Below are 20000 nucleotides of genomic sequence, written 5' to 3' on the forward strand. Positions count from 1 at the left end.
CACGGAGCCTTCCGTACCGGGATCCGTGTGTCAGCGGGGGGGCAGCGGTGAACCACGCCCTGGCCGACAGATGCTCGGGGAGGGGGGGGGCTGATAATGAAATAACGCGGCAGACATGATGTCCATGGGTCTCCATCATTGTTAAAAGATTTTGGTTTTGTGAGTACCCCCACTTAGGTAATTTGTTTCTGCGTATAATCCCATTGCTGGATATTAAATTAAACCAACTGGTCATTTTGGTTTGGGCTCTATAAATAAATGGGTTGCTATGCACGCCGCCGTATGTGCCATGTCTCATCTGATTACCGCCCGAGCACTTAATAATTTCAGCGGGAAAAAGGTGACCTTGGCTGTGGGCTGACCTCAGCGGCCCGCCACACATATGGCCCCCGGAGTCCCAGGCCCCACACAGCCAGCAGCAATAATACTAATGTCCGCCGCTAATGTCCTCCTGCGATCCGCGTCCCCGACCACTCTGCAGAAATTGTTTTGGACAAATGTTGATTTGTTGCGCAGCGGGGGTGAGGTGGAGGAGGAGGAGGAGGAGGCCTGTGGGGCGTCAGGGGAGGTGATGTCCCGGCACAGGATGCTTCTCCAGAGAGCGAGAGGAGAGGGCCTCCAAGAGGTCCTCAGGTAGCTTCTGGGTAGGATGTGTCTCAGGGAACGAGACCGGCAGTCTCATGGTCCCAACTGTTAAGTCGCAATTAAACGAACGTTTGGCGGTTTTCTGCGAACTTCTGCGGTTTTGTGCGAGCCAGCTGTACATGGTCACCATGGCTACCAAAGCCGTCCCACACGGAACACATGAACAACACCGCTCTATCGTTTTGATCCATTCAGACTACTTTACGGGCCGACCACTAGCTTCAGTACGCATTATGCTAGCAAATCCACCCTTTTCCCTGCCTGTCTGTCTGTCTGTCTGCTTGTCTGTCTGTCTGTCTGTCTGCCTGTCTGTCTGTCTGTCTGTCTGTCTGTCAGGTGTTTGTTTGTTTCCAAGTTGACGCGAAAGTCTCTCGATGCTTGTGGAGCAAAATTCTAACTAGCACGACCGCTGAGCGCCAGCTGAAGACGACGCTAACCAGAGAGACCAGCGAGGAGAAGCAGCTTAATAGATTAATGGACAGGGGAGAGAGGCGAAGACCAAAACACAGAGAGAGAGGAGAGAGAGAAGGAGAGAGAGAGGAGAGAGGAGAGAGGAGAGAGGGTGGAGGAGGGAGAGGACCACAACACAGAGAGAGAGGAAAGAGAAGGAGAGAGGAGAGGGGGGGGGGGAGGGAGAGAGAGGAAGGACATCTGCTCAAAGGCCACCTCCCAACGCCATGCCCCCCCCCCCCCTCCCTCCCCCCCGCCCATCTCCCCCAGCCACACGCAGGCTAATTACGAGTATGCATTTATTTATGACCCAGCTCGTTAGGCGAGCGGTCACTGCGCCAGAAACACGGGCGGGTTCCCGCCGAAAAACAGCCTGTGAAGTGGCCTCCCTTGGCGGCGCGGAGCCTCCGTCTCATGTGACAGATGAAGACCGCCGCCGTCATCACACTGATAAATTAGAACCTTAAAGGACAATCTGTTCCCTGACGAGGGATCGTGTAAGGGGCTGGGGCCGTTTGATGTGGACTGGTCCTTCGTTTGATGTGGACTGGGCCATGATATGATGTGGGCTCGTCCGTCGTTTGATGTGGACTGGTCCGTCGTTTGGTGTGGACTGGTCCGTCGTTTGATGAACTGGTCCGTCGTATGATGTGGACTGGTCCGTCGTTTGATGTGGACTGGTCCGTCGTTTGATGTACTGGTCCATCGTATGATGGACCAGTACATCAGTGGTCCATCGTTTGATTTACTGGTCCATCGTTTGATGTGGACTGGGCCATCGTGTGATGTGGACTGGGCCATCGTGTGATGTGGACTGGGTATGATATGGACTGGGCCATCGTGTGATGTGGACTGGGCCATTGTGTGATGTGGACTGGGCCATCGTGTGATGTGGACTGGTCCATCGTGTGATGTGGACTGGGCCATCGTGTGATGTGGACTGGGCCATCGTGTGATGTGGACTGGGCCATCGTGTGATGTGGACTGGGCCATCGTGTGATGTGGACTGGGCCATCGTGTGATGTGGACTGGTCCATCGTGTGATGTGGACTGGGCCATCGTGTGATGTGGACTGGGCCATCGTGTCATGTGGACTGGGCCATCGTGTGATGTGGACTGGGCCATCGTGTCATGTGGACTGGGCCATCGTGTCATGTGGACATTACAATAGCAGATAATGAAACACATGAGTGTTCTACTACTGAACACAATCTCCTAAACCATTACAGAATATGGAGATAATGTGGGATGGTGAGCATTCTTGAAATGTGTTTAAAATACGCAACATGAGGTGAGAGGTTCCTGTGTGTTGTGTAGTGTTGTGTAGTGTAGTGTAGTGTTGTGTAGTGTAGTGTTGTGTAGTGTTGTGTAGAGTTGTGTAGTGTAGTGTAGAGTTGTGTAGTGTAGTGTAGTGTAGTGTTGTGTAGTGTAGTGTAGTGTAGTGTTGTGTAGTGTGGTGTAGTGTTGTGTAGTGTAGTGTTGTGTAGTGTAGTGTTGTGTAGTGTTGTGTAGTGTAGTGTAGTGTTGTGAAGTGTTGTGTAGTGTTGTGTAGTGTTGTGTAGTGTAGTGTAGTGTTGTGTAGTGTAGTGTGTGTAGTGTTGTGTAGTGTAGTGTAGTGTTGTGTAGTGTTGTGTAGTGTTGTGTAGTGTAGTGTGTGTAGTGTTGTGTAGTGTGTGTAGTGTTGTGTAGTGTTGTGTAGTGTAGTGTTGTGTAGTGTAGTGTTGTCTAGTGTAGTGTTGTGTGGTGTAGTGTTGTGTAGTGTAGTGTTGTATAGTGTAGTGTAGTGTTGTGTAGTGTAGTGTGTGTAGTGTTGTGTAGTGTTGTGTAGTGTAGTGTAGTGTGTGTAGTGTTGTGTAGTGTGTGTAGTGTTGTGTAGTGTTGTGTAGTGTAGTGTTGTGTAGTTTTGTGTAGTGTAGTGTTGTGTAGTGTAGTCTAGTGTTGTGTGGTGTAGTGTTGTGTAGTGTAGTGTTGTGTAGTGTTGTGTAGTGTTGTATAGTGTAGTGTAGTGTTGTGTAGTGTGTGTAGTGTTGTGTGGTGTAGTGTTGTGTGGTGTAGTGTTGTGTAGTGTAGTGTTGTGTAGTGTTGTATAGTGTTGTGTAGTGTAGTGTGTGTAGTGTTGTGTAGTGTAGTGTAGTGTTGTGTAGTGTAGTGTGTGTAGTGTAGTCTAGTGTTGTGTGGTGTAGTGTTGTGTAGTGTAGTGTTGTGTAGTGTTGTGTAGTGTTGTATAGTGTAGTGTAGTGTTGTGTAGTGTAGTGTCTGTAGTGTTGTGTGGTGTAGTGTTGTGTGGTGTAGTGTTGTGTAGTGTAGTGTTGTGTAGTGTTGTATAGTGTTGTGTAGTGTAGTGTGTGTAGTGTTGTGTAGTGTTGTGTAGTGTAGTGTGTGTAGTGTTGTGTAGTGTAGTGTAGTGTTGTGTAATTAGTGTAGGACCCTCCATATCAGACCCTCGGTGCGGCCTCACTGAGGTCCTCACTCACTGGGACCAGTGACACCAGTACAGTTTGGGAGCGCTTGATAAACAAGAGCATTCGGGGACCTTTAGATGTTGTTAACTCCTCCCTGGCCGTGCCCAGCGGGGGGGCAGCGTGGCGGGAGGGTCCGGGCTATTTCAGACGTGAACCACTCACAGCCGATCACGTTACACGACGTGGGGGGGGCGTGGGGATGTGTGTGTGTGTGTGCGGGTGCTTGCGTTCTTGTGTGCGCATGTGTGTGTGTGTGTTTGTGCATGCATTTGTGTCAGTGTGTGTGTGTGTGTGTGTGTGTGTGTGTGTGTGCGTGCGTGCGTGTGTGTGTGCGTAGAGGGTGTTTGGGGTTAGTTCAGGTTGTCCTCCAGACTTTGTTAAGATGCTTTCAGCAGAACTGAACAGGTTGAGCACTCAGAGAGAGAGGGGCAGAGATAGGGGAGAGAGACACACACAGGCAGGGAGCGAGGGGGGAGAGAGAGGGGCAGAGATAGGGGAGAGAGACACACACAGGCAGGGAGCGAGGGGGGAGAGAGAGGGGCAGAGATAGGGGAGAGAGACACACACAGGCAGGGAGCGAGGGGGGAGAGAGAGGGGCAGAGATAGGGGAGAGAGACACACACAGGCAGGGAGCGAGGGGGGAGAGAGAGCTGTGTTCAGAGTGCTTAATGCATTAGTATTGTTCCCGCATTCTTGTGGAAAACACTCCCAACCACAAAATGGAAGCCAGGCATCTTTATTTCTTTATTTATTGCAGCCAATTAAATAACAACAGCATGTTGATGTTGTAGTCGGGGTTGTTTGTTAAGTAAATAAAATCCTCTCCAGTGATCTGTATTAGTATTGGAGGAGGCTGGCAGGCAGCCAGCATCAGAAGCCATTTCCTGCTCTCCTCCCGATAAACACGACACCCCGGCCTGTGTCTCTGGTCGGGACGCCGCTTCACGTGTTGCATTGTGGGGAACGTAAGGAACACTGTGGTGGTCTCGTTCCCAACGAAGGACGTCCGGGGTGTGCGTGTGTTTCTGTGTGTACACGTGTGTGTGTGTTTGTTTGTATGTGTGTATGTACACGTGTCTGTGTGTGTGTGTGTGTGTTTGTGCAATGTGTGTGTGCGTTTGTGTGGGATCAGGGCAGGGAGGTGTGGTCGGGTAGGGCTGTGTGTATATGTTGGGGGGGGGGTGGTCTGTATGTATGTGTGTGTGTGTGTGGACTGGGGGGGGGTAAAGTGAGCCCACCCCGTCGGACGCTAACCCTTTCAGCGGCGGCGTGCCGTAGCCTTCCCACAGTGCATTGCTGCGGAGTTCAGAGCGGCCGTAATGGAGGGGGGGTTGGGTTACCGCCCCCTGGGACCCCCAGCGCCGCCCTAATTGCCTCCCCAATATTTGCATGTCCCCGTGCGTTACTGAACACCTCGCTAAGTGACCACGCTGCCCGGGACTATTCTAAGGCCTGTTGGCGGATCCCCCCCCTCCGCGAGGTTAAGGAGGTTACGGGGGTACTCCGGTACCCAGGTTACGGCTCGTTACCCGGGTTACCGGCCGGCGTCAGACACCTTCCTCGGCTTCCTCGAGTCCTCGTCCTTCGGCCTTTCCTCCGCCCTGCTTCTGTTTTCAACGTGTTTCATCTACAGTTACATCAGGGCGTTCAGCAGACGCTTTTATCCAGAGCCACTCACAATAAGTACATTTGTCAGAAAAAAGAGAAACAACATTATAGCTGTGTCAGTACAGTAAGGATGTTCATAGAACCAAGGGCCAAGCACTAACAATCCCTAGGTTAACCAAATCCCTGGTTACAACAGAGATAGCTGGGAGAAGATGCTACACAACGCTAAGTGCTGTTTTTTTAAGTGCAAGGACATACAACGTACACCAAGTGTGTAAGAGGGTGTGGGGATGAGGGGGGAGGAAGTGAGTATGAACAAGTGAGTCTTGAGTCTTTTACGGAGGCTGGTGAGTGACTGCTCACCAGGGAGTCGCGAGGAAACGCTGCCGACTCACGGCGACCGGCGAAACCGTCAGCAGCGTTCTGTTGACGTCTGAGTTCAGAACGCCGCAGGAAACCTTGAGTTGGAGCCAACACGGCAACAGCGACTGTTGCTGTGTTGGTTCCAACTCAAGGTTTCCGCTTCTGAAAGCCTCCTGTTTCAGAAAACATCAAGTCATGGCATTGTTTGGGTTTTTTAACTAACAATGTCTTTTATTGATAAGACAGCTAGGACGGGCTCGACGGGCCAAAGTTGATCATACGTTGAATCGAGCCTCTTTATTACGTTGAATTATTGATGACTTTATATTGAATTGTGTCCGTTTATTATGTGTTGAATTATACATTGTTCTATATTGAACTGAGTGTGTTTATGATGTATGGGGTCTGCTCCGGGTCTGAGTGGAGAGGCAGCGGGTCAGAGTGTTTGAGAGCACAGCGCAGCGGTAGTCGTCTGCAACGCTACTTAGTTTAATGGTAAACTCATGTAGCGTTCAGGAGGGCCGGCCTCTGGGGGCGCGTTCGGCAGCACCGAGGGCTCCGCGGCCCCCCCGGGACGGAGGCCGACCAGAGGAGGAGAGAGGCTTCAGCTAGCAGCTAGGATGCGTCAACAAGCTAGGAGCTAGCATGCTTCAAATAAGAACTGGCATGCTTCAACTAGCTAGTAGCTAGGATGTGTCAACTTACTAGGAACTAGCATGCTTCAAGTAGCTAGTAGCTAGCATGCTTCACACAGCTTGTAGCTAGCGTGCGTCAACAATCTAGGAACTAGCATGCTTAAACGAACTAGTAGGTAGCCTGCATTAACTAGCTAGGAACAAGCATGCTTCAACTAACTAGTAGCTAGCAGGCTTCAATTAGATTTGAGCTAGCATGTTTCAGCTAGCTAGGAGTTATCATGCTTTAACTAGCTGGGAGTAAGCATACTTTAACTACCTGGGTGCTAGGATGCTTCTACTAGCTAGGAGTTAGCATACTTCCCCACAAGAAGAGAAGCTATGAGTAGGCTTAAAACAATGGTGATAATGTTTTCTCCTGAAAAGATACCTCATGTTAAATGGAAGTGAAGAGAGAGGATAGAAGGAGAGAGTGAGAGAGGGAGAGAGAGGCATAGAGAGGCGAGAGTGTAGCAGTGTGTCCTGCCCAAGGCTGACATGTCGTCTAAGTGTTGTATTGTAGAGCAGAAAGTAAGTCCATTAGTGCTCACATCAAACACCTCAGCCGACTTCAGGGGAAACCACCGATGATACGGTACCTCAATTCTGCTCAGAGCTTTGGTCAGAGGAAACCTGAAACAACGTGAGGGCGGGTTAGACACTCCCACTCGGGGTGCCATTATAGGGTAGCTTCTGAAATGGCTTGCTATGGCTAATCACCTTCCCACCTGGTTGTAGAACACGGGCCTCACAAAGAGAGAGAGAGTGTGTGTGTGACTGAGCCTATTTAGCCTAAATGTGCACATTTACGATCTCTGTGCACTTAGATGCGTACAGCTTATCTATATTTATGCAATTATCTTTATTTGCGTGTGTGTGAGTCAGAGAGAGAGGGAGAGAGGGCCTACAATATGTTAGAGTGGGTAAACGGCTTAATGAAGGAGGATGATGATGAGGAGGATTTGGTGATGTCAGCTTGGTGTTTCAGGAGGTGGATTACACCCGATACTCTGAAAGCAAATCACACCAAACACCCACCCCGCCATTAAGTCCCCCAGCGGCCGCTGTGATTGGTAGGCTTAGCACCAGGTGACGGTCACATGGGCTTCTATTAGCCTGTTGGACTGTGGCTGGGTGGGCCCCCCCCCCCCCCCCTTTTAACGCTGTCTGTAAAGGACCCTCCAAACGAAATGACCTCAAAGGGGCCCTCTAAGGCACGGTCCCCAAAGTGGGTGCCATGACGACAGTCTAGAGACGGTTCACCAAAGTGGGTGCCATGACGACAGTCTAGAGACGGTTCACCAAAGTGGGTGCCATGACGACAGTCTAGAGACGGTTCACCAAAGTGGGTGCCATGGCGACAGTCCAGAGACGGTTCACCAAAGTGGGTGCCATGACGACAGTCCAGAGACGGTTCACCAAAGTGGGTGCCATGACGACAGTCTAGAGACGGTTCACCAAAGTGGGTGCCATGACGACAGTCTAGAGACGGTTCACCAAAGTGGGTGCCATGACGACAGTCTAGAGACGGTTCACCAAAGTGGGTGCCATGCTGACAGTCTAGAGATGGTTCATCAAAGCGGGTGCCATGACGACAGTCTAGGGCAGGGCTCCCAAAGCGGGTGCCATGACAACAGCCTGCGGCAGGCTCCTAAAGTGGTTGGCGTGCCGCCAAATGTTTTGATAAGATCTAGAATGTCTCAAACCCTGCTTACAAACCTCTCCAAACATATCTTATGGCTGCTAACAATTTCTGTGTCTTTTGCAAGGGGCCGATAAGTGAGGCTAATGCCTAGCTCGATTTTTAATGTCATCACTTCTGCACGGTGTTTCTGCTATTTTCAATGTACCTTTTATTGGAAGCTCAATTGGAAAAAAAGAGGTGTGAAAATTCTTCCCTATGGGAACTATTTTAGGGTAATCAAAGATGATGACTATTTCATCATACACGATGCATCAAGCTTTCTGCGTTCTGGAAGGCCCCATGCCATGCGGTAGGGGCCCCTGTATTTAGAGCTTTATTCAGTTCTAGCGTTGTTTTGAAATGGCCATTTGCTAAATGGACATTAACCTACTACAACATCATTTGTTACACTTTGGTTAAGTATCCATTGTTCCCTGAAATAACACAACAAGGAAACATTTACTAACAATACCATGACTTTACCATGCCTTGTAACTAAGATTAGCTTCACAGCTTTGTGCCTACCTCACTATAAGCTAACGATCGTGGCTACCTCATTATGAAACAACCAAGGTTAGCCGGGTCGACCGCCCCCCGTGGGAGGCCCTGTCCTCAGCCTCTGACCCACCCGGGCCCCTCTGTACAGGCGGGGGCCGCGGACCACCACACTGCAGCGTCCAGGGAGCCACTGCAGCACCGGGCTTGCTGCCTTGCTCAAGGACACAGCCACTCAACCTGTTTTATTGCTTAGCCAGATAGGAGGTGGGTTGGAATGATAAAGCGTTTGTTAGAGACTGAGAGGGGACCTTCGTTGTGGTGGAGGGCTGGGCTGCACTCATAGGGGAGCGATACACATGGCTCACTTGTTCAGAGTTCACCTAGACTCTGAATAGCCTCCTCCCTCTTACGCATTACCCTCTTGCGCACTTATTGTAGGTTGTACGTCCTGGCACTTATGTACCCATTGGTTGTATGTTGTACGTCCTTGCACTGTGTAGCCTCTTATCCTAGCTATCTTTGTTGTACACGGGAAATGGGTTAACCTAGCGATTGTTAGTGCTTGGCACTTGGTTCCATGAATTTCCCTACTGTATCGACAGCGATATATTGTTGTTTCTCTCTCTTCTGAAAAATGTACTTATTGTAAGTAGCTTTGGATAATAGTGTCTGCTAAATGCCCTGAATGTAAATGTAAAGGTCGTTTTCATTTGTAATTTAGCAGATGCTTTCTTGCAAAGGGACTTAAGTGAGTTCAGATTCGGGTCCTTAAGCAGCAGGTGAGGATAAAGGGGAGTCTCGCTCCAGGTTGCCTACTGGTAGACTGAGAGGACATTGGGAATCAAACCCAGAACCTTTTGGCTGGGAGTCACACACCTTGGGGCTACACCTTGGTTATTAGCACTGGCTTCCAAATGAGAGGAATAGCTTTTATTTGTACATGAAAGAAGAGCAAAGACTGGACAAAGATTACTATCATTCATTTTGGTTTTTGGATGACCATTTGTTGTTTATTTTATATGCTAAACAGACATCTTCACTTATCGCCGGTCAACACAAATAGTTGCATTTTTTCTGCAGCCAGCTTTTAAAATGATATTTTGTTGAATGAACAGGGAATGAAAAGTGTCTGTGACCTCACGCTCCAACCTCTCCCAGCACGGCTGCAGCACTCCCTTTCTAACCCTACGAGTTGGAACTCAACTCGCGTCCAATCAAAACACATCATTTTGGCAGCCTCTCCAGACAACGGAATTGAATCTTCCAAAAGCCTCACTCCCCGCGTATCTGTCGGATGCAGGTTGATTTAGCCTGGGAGCCTCGGTCCACAAAGGAACAGTAGCCCACATGTTAGCGAACATGCTAGTGGAAGCCCCGACACCCCAGACAGGCCTAGCATCACAAAGGCTGCTCCTTCAGACCTATTAGGTTCAGCAATGACTTCAAACACCAATTTGTTCTGCAAATAGCCTTTTCAATTCGTCCACACCAGAGAGAAAGAGCGAGAGAGAGAGAGCGAGAGAGAGAGTAGAGTGAGCCCTCTCACTCTATAGTAATTTAATCTTCAAAGGGACATTTTTCTCTATTTCTGTCGAGCATTAGGCTGATGAATAGCAAACGCTCTTGTGAGCACAAAGAGAAGATGCATGTTTATCCGTTTCCAGTGTGGCGCTCATCATGGCCACTGATAATTGCCATGCAGGGAAGTGACAGTGAAAGGTAGCATGTTGAATATTAATTCCGACACCAGTTACTGAGCGGCAGACAGCCCTCCATACACAGAGGAGGGGCCCTGGAGCTAATGACACCTTCTGGGGCTTCTGAGGACACCCCCAGAAAACCCCTTTGGCCACCAATACATGAACGTGTGCATGGAGGTCAATGGCAATGGACTGCATCTATACAGCGTTTTTCTAAGCGCTTTACAACATTCACCCATTCATGCACACATTCACACACCGCCGGTGGAGTCGGCCACGCAGGGCGACAGCCAGCTCTTCGGGAGCAGTCAGGGTGAGGCGTCTCGCTCAGGGACACCTCGACACTCAAACTATCAAACTAGCAACCTTCCGGTTACCAGCCGACCGTCTCTCCCAGCTCAGCCACATGCCGCCCCTTCCCTTGGGTTGTACATCGGGCTGTAGATGTATTCATGTGAGGCTGTAGATGTGAGGTCTCATGTGATGCTCCTCATGAAGTTCACACTTAATACAGACCTGGTCAAATCACAATGCCAAACAGAGCGTCCATGTTTTTTGCATTATTTATTATTTTATTAAATACACCGTACTGGAGCAAATGTCTCGGAAAATATCACAAATAAATTTCTTTCATTCAGCATTTATATGTTTCTACATGAGCATGAACGGACTATCTTTCTTCAGCTTGCCACAGGCGGAGGTTTATTGGAGGGGCGGGGGAGTGGTGGGGCTCGGTGCGGAGGGATACGTGTACTGGAACCACGCTTGGACAACAACATTGACATGCATACTGTACATACATGATAGCTTTACAAATACACCAAGAGTGTCCATGATTGGTTTCCCACGAAAAGCCACAGATTCTTTTATTTTTTTAAACCCCCTACATATATATAGACATATATATATATACCTTTAGGATATATATATAAATCACCGAAGAAGAAACACATCCCCTTTACAACATTTAAAATATAGAAAGTGGAAACAACATGTTGGGAATCGAGGATAGAAAACGAAGAGAGGGAAACTAAAAAGGTCCTGGTTTCCCGGAAAAGTCTTTTAAACAAACGAGCGAATGCCAAATCCAGAGAGCATTCGTTTCTCTTCGGTCGCTCCTCTCCGGGGCCCTCCGCGGACCGCTGCCAAAGTTCTCGGGGGATTCCGACCAGAGTTCCGTCACTCTGGGTTCGGGACCCCTCGCGCTCCGACGGCGCGGGCGTCTTTGAGAGTTTGTTCTCCCGTATTTGGGGAGGAAGGCCGAGCCGAAGTAGGAGGCTGTGTGAGAGATAAGGAGCTGGAGAGGGCGTGGTGTCAGGAGGTCTGGGATGGAGGGTGCGGTCTTCCCAGGGTGCTGGTCGCCGTGGGTTCAACGATGGTGGAGGGGGAGGGGCTTAAAATGAAGGCACGCCTCCAGCTTCCTGTCCGGGTTCCATCTCTAACACACCTGGAGACAGAGGAGACAGAGAAACACAAAGGTCAGAGGTCGTTCAAGGCCTGAGTCACTACGACCTTACGGCCCCGGGGCGTTGGTCCAGCAGAGCAGCGGTGAAAGCGGAGCGCCCGGAGTGTTTGTTGTGGTTAATAGAGGCCTCACCCCCCCCCGGAGCCAAGCAGCTCTCTCTTATTTATTGATCAGCGCGGCCATGGAAACCATCTGCCGGCCCACCGCCGCCACAGGCACTTCTTGAATTACGAGAGAAAAGACAATTATCTGTCTCGCTTACTCCGACATTCAACCAACTTTTCTTTGCCCTTTTTTTCCGCACCGCTAAGGGATAATTTGCTTTCCCCTCCGCTCCCAACTCACTGGGAGGCCGTCTATTAGGCGGCTGGTAATTGCAAACTCCAACTTTGGGGGTCTAATTAAAAAGACGGACGCCGGGAGGCGGCTGTCTCCAGGGTCACGCCGCCGAGCCAGGAGCCGCCGTCCGGACCGGGAGATTAGAGAGGAGTGCTGAAGGAAGAACAATAAACCAAGGGCAGTGGGCCCGGCCAGACGACAGCAGCGCCACCGCGCTAGAACCCCACGTAAACACTCAGACTCAAGACTACAGCGCACTGCCTCGCTCAGGCCCCACTGAACACTAAGACAATGAACACTAAGACACTGAACACTAAGACCCACTGAACACTAAGACACTGAACACTAAGACAATGAACACTAAGACAATGAACACTAAGACACTGAACACTAAGACTCACTGAACACTAAGACACTGAACACTAAGACCCACTGAACACTAAGACACTGAACACTAAGACAATGAACACTAAGACACTGAACACTAAGACTCACTGAACACTTAGACACTGAACACTAAGACTCACTGAACACTAAGACACTGAACACTAAGACTCACTGAACACTAAGACTCACTGAACACTTAGACACTGAACACTAAGACTCACTGAACACTAAGACTAAGAAAACTAATACTAAAGACTACAGCTCACTGCCTCGCTCAGGCCCCACTAAACACTAAGACACTGAACACTAAGACTCACTGAACACTAAGACACTGAACACTTAGACACTGAACACTAAGACTCACTGAACACAAGACTCACTGAACACTAAGACACTGAACACTTAGACACTGAACACTAAGACTCACTGAACACAAGACTCACTGAACACTAAGACACTGAACACTAAGACACTGAACACTAAGACACTGAACACTAAGACTCACTGAACACTAAGACTCACTGAACACTAAGACTAAGAAAACTAATACTAAAGACTACAGCTCACTGCACTGCTCAGACCTCACTGAACACTCCTACTCATGACGACCATGATAACAATAATGAAACTAATGTAAACCATCCTGGCCGTCATAATAAGGGCATCAAAGCCAACAGTCAGGGCTCTTTAGGCTCATACTAAGCGACCCTCTGCACTAATAAACAAAGGCCTCTCTCCACACGCCCCGTAGCTCTGAGCATGATGGAGCTGTATCCTAGCGTACTTACGGCACGCTGTAGTCTCACTGTAAATCACCAGGGCCCCAGCCCTCTCTTATGGTTGAGACAGGAAAATACTGTACATACATGGTTATGAAAGGTTTAATATGTCCTTTCATTGGCGGAGCGCGGGCATTAACCCTGCCAGGGTTTGGGGTTCCATTCCCACTGCCAGTGCCCCTTGGGTCACTGGCAGACCTTTGTTGTCATAAGGCATGCACGCACAGCGTGCCGTGCCTGATGCATGATGGTACCGCGTCGGCATGGCGACCACGCACGACAACCCGACCCAGGGCGACACCGGCGACATTTCAGAATGGCGCCGGGCGTGTCAGTAATGACGCCCACGTTGCGCCTCCGGGAACGATAACAAACCGGCGTGCGGCGGACAGCCGCGGTGATACGGCACGGCCGGCGGGGCCACATGTCATCGTTTCCTGCCGTGCCCCGATTGGCCGCCGGGTAGCAGGGTTACCATGGTTACCACAGTGCCACCTGACAAATGATGGCCCAGGGGTGTGGAGCTATACTGACTCCTCTCGTGATTATTCCCATAATGCACTGCTCCCCTCACGCCCCCCCCCCCCCAGACCCAGCTAGTCTGGAGTCCAACTGGAGCAGAACTGAACTGCTCAGAGTGTTCTGTTCTGTTCTCCACAGTGTTCTGAACTCCAAAGTGCTCTGTTCTGTTCTCCAGAGTGTTCTGTTCTAAGCTCCAGAGTGTTCTGAACTCCAGAGTGTTCTGTTCTCCAGAGTGTTCTGTTCTCCAGAGTGTTCTGAACTCCAGAGTGTTCTGTTCTGTTCTCCAGAGTGTTCTGTTCTCCAGAGTGTTCTGTTCTCCAGAGTGTTCTGAACTCCAGAGTGTTCTGTTCTGTTCTCCAGAGTGTTCTGTTCTCCAGAGTGTTCTGAACTCCAGAGTGTTCTGTTCTGTTCTCCATAGTGTTCTGTTCTCCAGAGTGTTCTGTTCTCCAGAGTGTTCTGAACTCCAGAGTGTTCTGTTCTGTTCTCCAGAGTGTTCTGTTCTCCAGAGTGTTCTGTTCTCCAGAGTGTTCTGTTCTCCAGAGTGTTCTGAACTCCAGAGTGTTCTGTTCTGTTCTCCAGAGTGTTCTGTTCTGTTCTCCATAGTGTTCTGTTCTCCAGAGTGTTCTGTTCTCCAGAGTGTTCTGAACTCCACAGTGTTCTGTTCTCCAGAGTGTTCTGAACTCCAGAGTGTTCTGTTCTGTTCTCTAGAGTGTTCTGTTCTGGTCTCCAGAGTGTTCTGTTCTCCAGAGTGTTCTGAACTCCAGAGTGTTCTGTTCTCCAGAGTGTTCTGAACTCCAGAGTGTTCTGTTCTGTTCTCCAGAGTGTTCTGTTCTCCAGAGTGTTCTGTTCTCCAGGGTGTTCTGAACTCCAGAGTGTTCTGTTCTCCAGAGTGTTCTGTTGTCCAGAGTGTTCTGAACTCCAGAGTGTTCTGTCCTGTTCTCCATAGTGTTCTGTTCTCCAGAGTGTTCTGTTCTCCAGGGTGTTCTGTTCTCCAGGGTGTTCTGAACTCCAGAGTGTTCTGTTCTCCATAGTGTTCTGTTCTCCAGAGTGTTCTGAACTCCAGAGTGTTCTGTTCTGTTCTCCAGAGTGTTCTGTTCTCCAGAGTGTTCTGTTCTCCAGGGTGTTCTGAACTCCAGAGTGTTCTGTTCTCCAGAGTGTTCTGTTCTCCAGAGTGTTCTGAACTCCAGAGTGTTCTGTCCTGTTCTCCATAGTGTTCTGTTCTCCAGAGTGTTCTGTTCTCCAGGGTGTTCTGTTCTCCAGAGTGTTCTGTTCTCCAGGGTGTTCTGAACTCCAGAGTGTTCTGTTCTCCATAGTGTTCTGTTCTCCAGAGTGTTCTGTTCTCCAGAGTGTTCTGTTCTCCAGAGTGTTCTGAACTCCAGAGTGTTCTGTTCTGTTCTCCAGAGTGTTCTGAACTCCAGAGTGTTCTGTTCTGTTCTCCAGAGTGTTCTGTTCTGTTCTCCATAGTGTTCTGTCCTCCAGAGTGTTCTGTTCTCCAGAGTGTTCTGAACTCCAGAGTGTTCTGAACTCCAGAGTGTTCTGAACTCCAGAGTGTTCTGAGTGTTCTGTCCAGAACAGCGAGGCGTCTCGCGCTGATAGAGGGGCTGAGCCTCACTTATCGTGAACCACCTTAAGAGCATTTCAGCGCGATGTTCCGCAGAGCGAACTACGAGACGTAAACGTGGTCTAAGTGTGGCGGCGCTCTGCTCGTGGGGCGGGGGCTAATTCACCAACGCCGCTGTGTACCGAAGCCCCCCCGACCCAGCAATGCGTCCGCTTCATTTAATAATTCCTCCTGAGATATAATTAAGGCACCCGGACCAATATTCAGATTGCATTTTACCATCAATAATTCAGCAGTTTTCACTACAATTGATGTTAGGGCGTAAATAAAGGATGAGGCGGGTGTTTACCACGGCGGGCAGCGGTGTGGAGCAGGACTTAAACAGACATTTAAAATTAAGCTAGATAATACCGCGGCTTTCAATTTGAATGCGAGGTGCTCTCAGAGCTCTTACAGTTGATTTGTAAAAGTGACAAGCTCTTAAAAGGGCTGGGGCGAGAGAGGCGATCAGAGTGGGAGAGAGAGAGAGAGAGTGGGAGAGAGGGGGGGGGGGGGAGGGGGAACTTAATGGAGTCCTTCCTCTCATCTACTCATAAAACCACTCAAGGTGAAATACATGCTCCAACAATATCATTCCTCTCTTAGTCTGTCTCTGACATGAAAGAAATACACGCACACACGCACTCACACGCATACACACACACATACACACACACACACACTCAGAAACACACGGACATGCGCGCGCACACACACACAAACGCACTCAGAAACACGCGAACATGCGCAAACACGCGCAAACACACAAAGACATACAAAAAACACACACATACGCACAGGCACACGAACACACACACACTACATACTAATCTCCAGCCCCTGGAGTCATTCAGAGCAGGGTGACTACAGACATACCGCATCCACCCAGGTTATATACATGTTATATATGTATATTATATATACATGAATTTATATACTACATGATGTTCTTTCCCTCTATATGTTTGGTCTGTTCTCCCTATGAGGTTATATACTTTATGTATATATATATATATGTATATATATGTATTTATGTGATTGCAGCTCATGTCCACATCACAGCCAGACGCTGTGAGCTCCAAAAGGAGATGTCTCCTCTCTACTGCTCCTCCTACTCAGACACATGTCATCCATCTCCTTAATCCTCAACCAATAGACTGCAGGGTCAGGTTCAGGGTAGGGTAGAGTCAATGTCAGGGTAGCGTCAGGGGTAGGGTCAGGGTAGGGTTAGGGTAGGGTCAGGATCAGGGTAGGGTCAGGGTAGCGTCAGGGGTAGGGTCAAGGTAGGGTAGGGTCAGGATCAGGGTAGGGTCAGGGTAGCGTCAGGGGTAGGGTCAAGGTAGGGTAGGGTCAGGATCAGGGTAGGGTCAGGGTAGGGTAGGGTCAGGGTAGGGTCAGGTTCAGGGTAGGGTAGAGTCAATGTCAGGGTAGCGTCAGGGGTAGGGTCAGGGTAGGGTTAGGGTTAGAGGTTAAGGGTTACCTTCTGGTCTGGGATCAGGGGATTGGGGTTTGAGGTCAGGGGTTAGAGGTTAAGGGTTAGGGGTTACCTTCTGGTCGGGGATGAGGGGGTTAGAGGTTAAAGGTCAGAGGTTAAGGGTTAGGGGTTACCTTCTGGTCGGGGACGAGGGCGTTAGAGGTTAAAGGTCAGAGGTTAAGGGTTAGGGGTTACCTTCTGGTCGGGGATGAGGGGGTTAGAGGTTAAAGGTCAGAGGTTAAGGGTTAGGGGTTACCTTCTGGTCAGGATGAGGGCGTTAGAGGTTAAAGGTCAAACGTTAAGGGTTAGGGGTTACCTTCTGGTCGGGGATGAGGGGGTTAGAGGTTAAAGGTCAGAGGTTAAGGGTTAGGGGTTACCTTCTGGTCGGGGATGAGGGGGTTGGTCTGCAGGGAGCTCAGATGTCCGTTGATGAGTGCGGTGGGCCGGTCGTGTTCACAGAACAGACTGCCGTTGATGTAGTGGAAACGGTCGCCTGGCAACAGCCGGTTCCGACAGGTGGAGCAGGTGAAGCACTGTGGGGGGTGGAGGGTGGAGGTTAGATCACGCACCACCATGTATACGTCAGATAACGTGGGTTAGTTGGCTATTGGAGGGTTTGAGGATATAACCATTTATTTTTTTATAATATATAAACCTAGAAACAAACTATAAGGGGAACATAGCATGTTTTATAAGAGCTGAATAATTGTATGTTTTGGGGTTTGTAGTTTGTTTGGAAAATCTCTCTCTTGTGGGAAATGTAGTTCATTATTCCTGTTGGTTGTAGTTTTACCTTGTGATGGTAGATGTGTGTGTGGGTAATGTAGTTCTTTATTGCTGTAGTTTTACCTTGAGCTGGTAGATATGCTTGTGGGTAATGTAGTTTGTTATCTGTAGTTTTACCTTAAGCTGGTAGATGTGCTTGTGGGTAATGTAGTTTGTTATCTGTAGTTTTACCTTGAGATGGTAGACGTTGCCCTGTGCTCTCATCACCAGCTCGCTGGCCGGTATTGACTGACCGCACGCGCTGCACGCCCCGCTATTCCCGAATAACCTGGACAGGTGGACGGACAGGTAGACAGACGGTCAGATTACAATAGTCAGTACACACCAGTCAGTACACACATTGTCATTACACACCAGTCAGTACAAACAGTCAGTACACACCAGTCAGTACACACAGTCAGTACACATGTTACAACACACATGTTACAACTGTTCTCAAGCCACACATCTGGGATCGGGGGGGGGGGGGGGGGGGGGGGGGGGGGGTCATTCCTGCAGCGATAACAACAACACAACCGCCTCCGAGTTCCTCCGATTCGTACTTATTCGTACGTATTCGTAGAACTTAAACCCTTCAGATCCACTTAATGCGGATCTCGAGGACCACCGGCACAAGACAACACGTCTACACGCGCGGAGGCAGAAGCTCCGCCCCCACAGGAAGTCGGCCGCGGTGCAGTGCCTTAGGAGCGGTGGGCTGTGTGCGTAATGCAGTAATAACCTGGACCATAAGCAATCAGGCCTAAGAGGGTCTGATGGTGCGTCTGGGCGGAGACAGAGCGCCTTCGCCATTAGAGCGCCTCCGTCTCGCCGTTCCATTACAGGGTGATATATAATGTGCATGGGTTAACCTTTTCAATCATAGTGTCAACACTTTAGATTTGCTTCTGCTCATCTCTTTCGTCCCTAACCTTCTCGCTCTCTCTCTCGCTCTCTCTCGCCCGCTGCCTCTCTGCCTGTGTCTGTCTCTCTCTCTCTCCCTCTCGCTCTACCTCTGGATAATGAAAGGCTTGCTCCCGCTTCCTTCTATCTTCCTTCTGAGTCCACAATTTAGATTACTTCATCTCGCCGAACAGCAAACTGAATGAAATTTCGATTTGAACCGAAAGTAATTTACTGGGATCTGGGGCCATTTGTCATCATATCTCAGCAGGCCTGTTTGCTCCATCACTGCACTTTTCCTCCGCAATCAAATAACAGCCGACACCTGACACGACCAGGGGAGGGGGGGGTTACATTGACGTGCACGAATAACATTAAGTTGACTATGGACAAACAGAAAATACAAATTAAAACAACATGCATCTGAAATCACTAAATTGATTTAGATTAAAGGATAGCATTTCTGATTCAATTTGCGTTTTGTATTCCTTTAGTCAAAGACAAACAACAGTGTTGTTCTCTATTATTTTTCTATGTTAATATAACCTATAATAAGATATATCATACGTGTTATTATCATGATTTATTGTATTCGGATGCAGGTTTATTACTCAGTATTAGATGGATTTGGTAATTATAATATATATTAAACATGTGATTAGAATGATATATTAGGATGCATGTGTATGATTCAGTATTAGAAGATATATTACACATGTTATTAGAATGATTTGTGATGATGCAGGGATATAATTCCTGTTTTGCCATCTGTCTCCACCAATCACAGGCCAGGTTATCGGGGGATATATCGACAATGCCGATTGTTTGTATTTCACACAGGGTTTTTTTCAGCGGGTTGTTTATCCCAGACAGACAGAAAATGGCTTCCAATAGCGACGGCTCAGAAGGAACAAATCCTGCCTTGGCATCGATTGGAACGACTCCATCAAAACTCAATTTCAGAAACTAATTAACTGGAGCCGTTGTCACAACATTTCCAATTGTGCGGCAGCGGCGGCGGGCAGCGCCAGAGGAAATGAGGACGCAGCCTTTTGTTTTAGCGCCATTGTGCGCCGCGGCGTTTTGTGCAGGAAACACTAAACAGATTGCAGTGGATCCGTCAGACACACCCGGACCCTCTTCAAGACCTCCTCCTCCTCCTCCTCCATCTCCTCCTCAACCTCCTCCTCCTCCCCCTCCTCCTCCACCTCCTTCTCCTCCACCTCCTTCTCCTTCTCCTCCTCCTCTTCCACCTCCACCCCCTCCTCCTCCTCCTCCTCCTCCTCCTCCTCCACCTCCTTCTCCTCCTCCACCTCCTCCTCCTCCTCTTCCACCTCCACCCCCTCCTCCTCCACCTCCTCCTCCTCCTCCACCTCCTCCTCCACCTCCTCCTCCTCCTCCACCTCCTCCTCCACCTCCCCGCACAGACTTCTCCCCTCCCAAACTTTGTCCGATGCCGGGCGCGTCGTGCGTGGGGCTAATTTATGCCCCTGTTAATTTCCCCAGCGTGAGCGAGCGGGAACAAAGCGGGCGGTGGAGGAATGTTGAGTGTGCCTGTTGTTCCTCCTCCCGTTCAGCCAGGTTAATTACCCGGGCCGGGGACGCCGCCGATGGCGTCTGCTCTGGAGGAGCACAGCCTTTAGGTGCTCAATTAAGCTGCTATCAGTTTGCACTCGGACTCT

General features: G+C 49.5%; 1 protein-coding gene across 2 annotated transcripts in view; it reads right to left on the reverse strand.

The window, feature by feature from the left end:
- Window positions 1-10647: 10647 nt before the first annotated feature.
- The window catches only part of lmo4b (LIM domain only 4b), an 18207-nt gene continuing 8854 nt past the window's right edge, over window positions 10648-20000 (reverse strand). For both annotated transcript variants that reach the window (XM_079739223.1, XM_079739222.1), the window contains 3 exons: window positions 17608-17704; window positions 17028-17183; window positions 10648-11531 (listed from right to left, as the gene is read on the reverse strand). In XM_079739223.1, coding sequence (XP_079595349.1) covers window positions 11523-11531; window positions 17028-17183; window positions 17608-17704 — 262 coding nt within the window. In that variant the 3' untranslated portion in view covers window positions 10648-11522. The remainder of the gene's footprint in view (window positions 11532-17027; window positions 17184-17607; window positions 17705-20000) is intronic.

The sequence above is a fragment of the Pollachius pollachius genome (genome assembly GCF_949987615.1).
Source record: "Pollachius pollachius genome assembly, chromosome: 7".
In the NCBI taxonomy this organism is placed as follows: domain Eukaryota; kingdom Metazoa; phylum Chordata; class Actinopteri; order Gadiformes; family Gadidae; genus Pollachius; species Pollachius pollachius.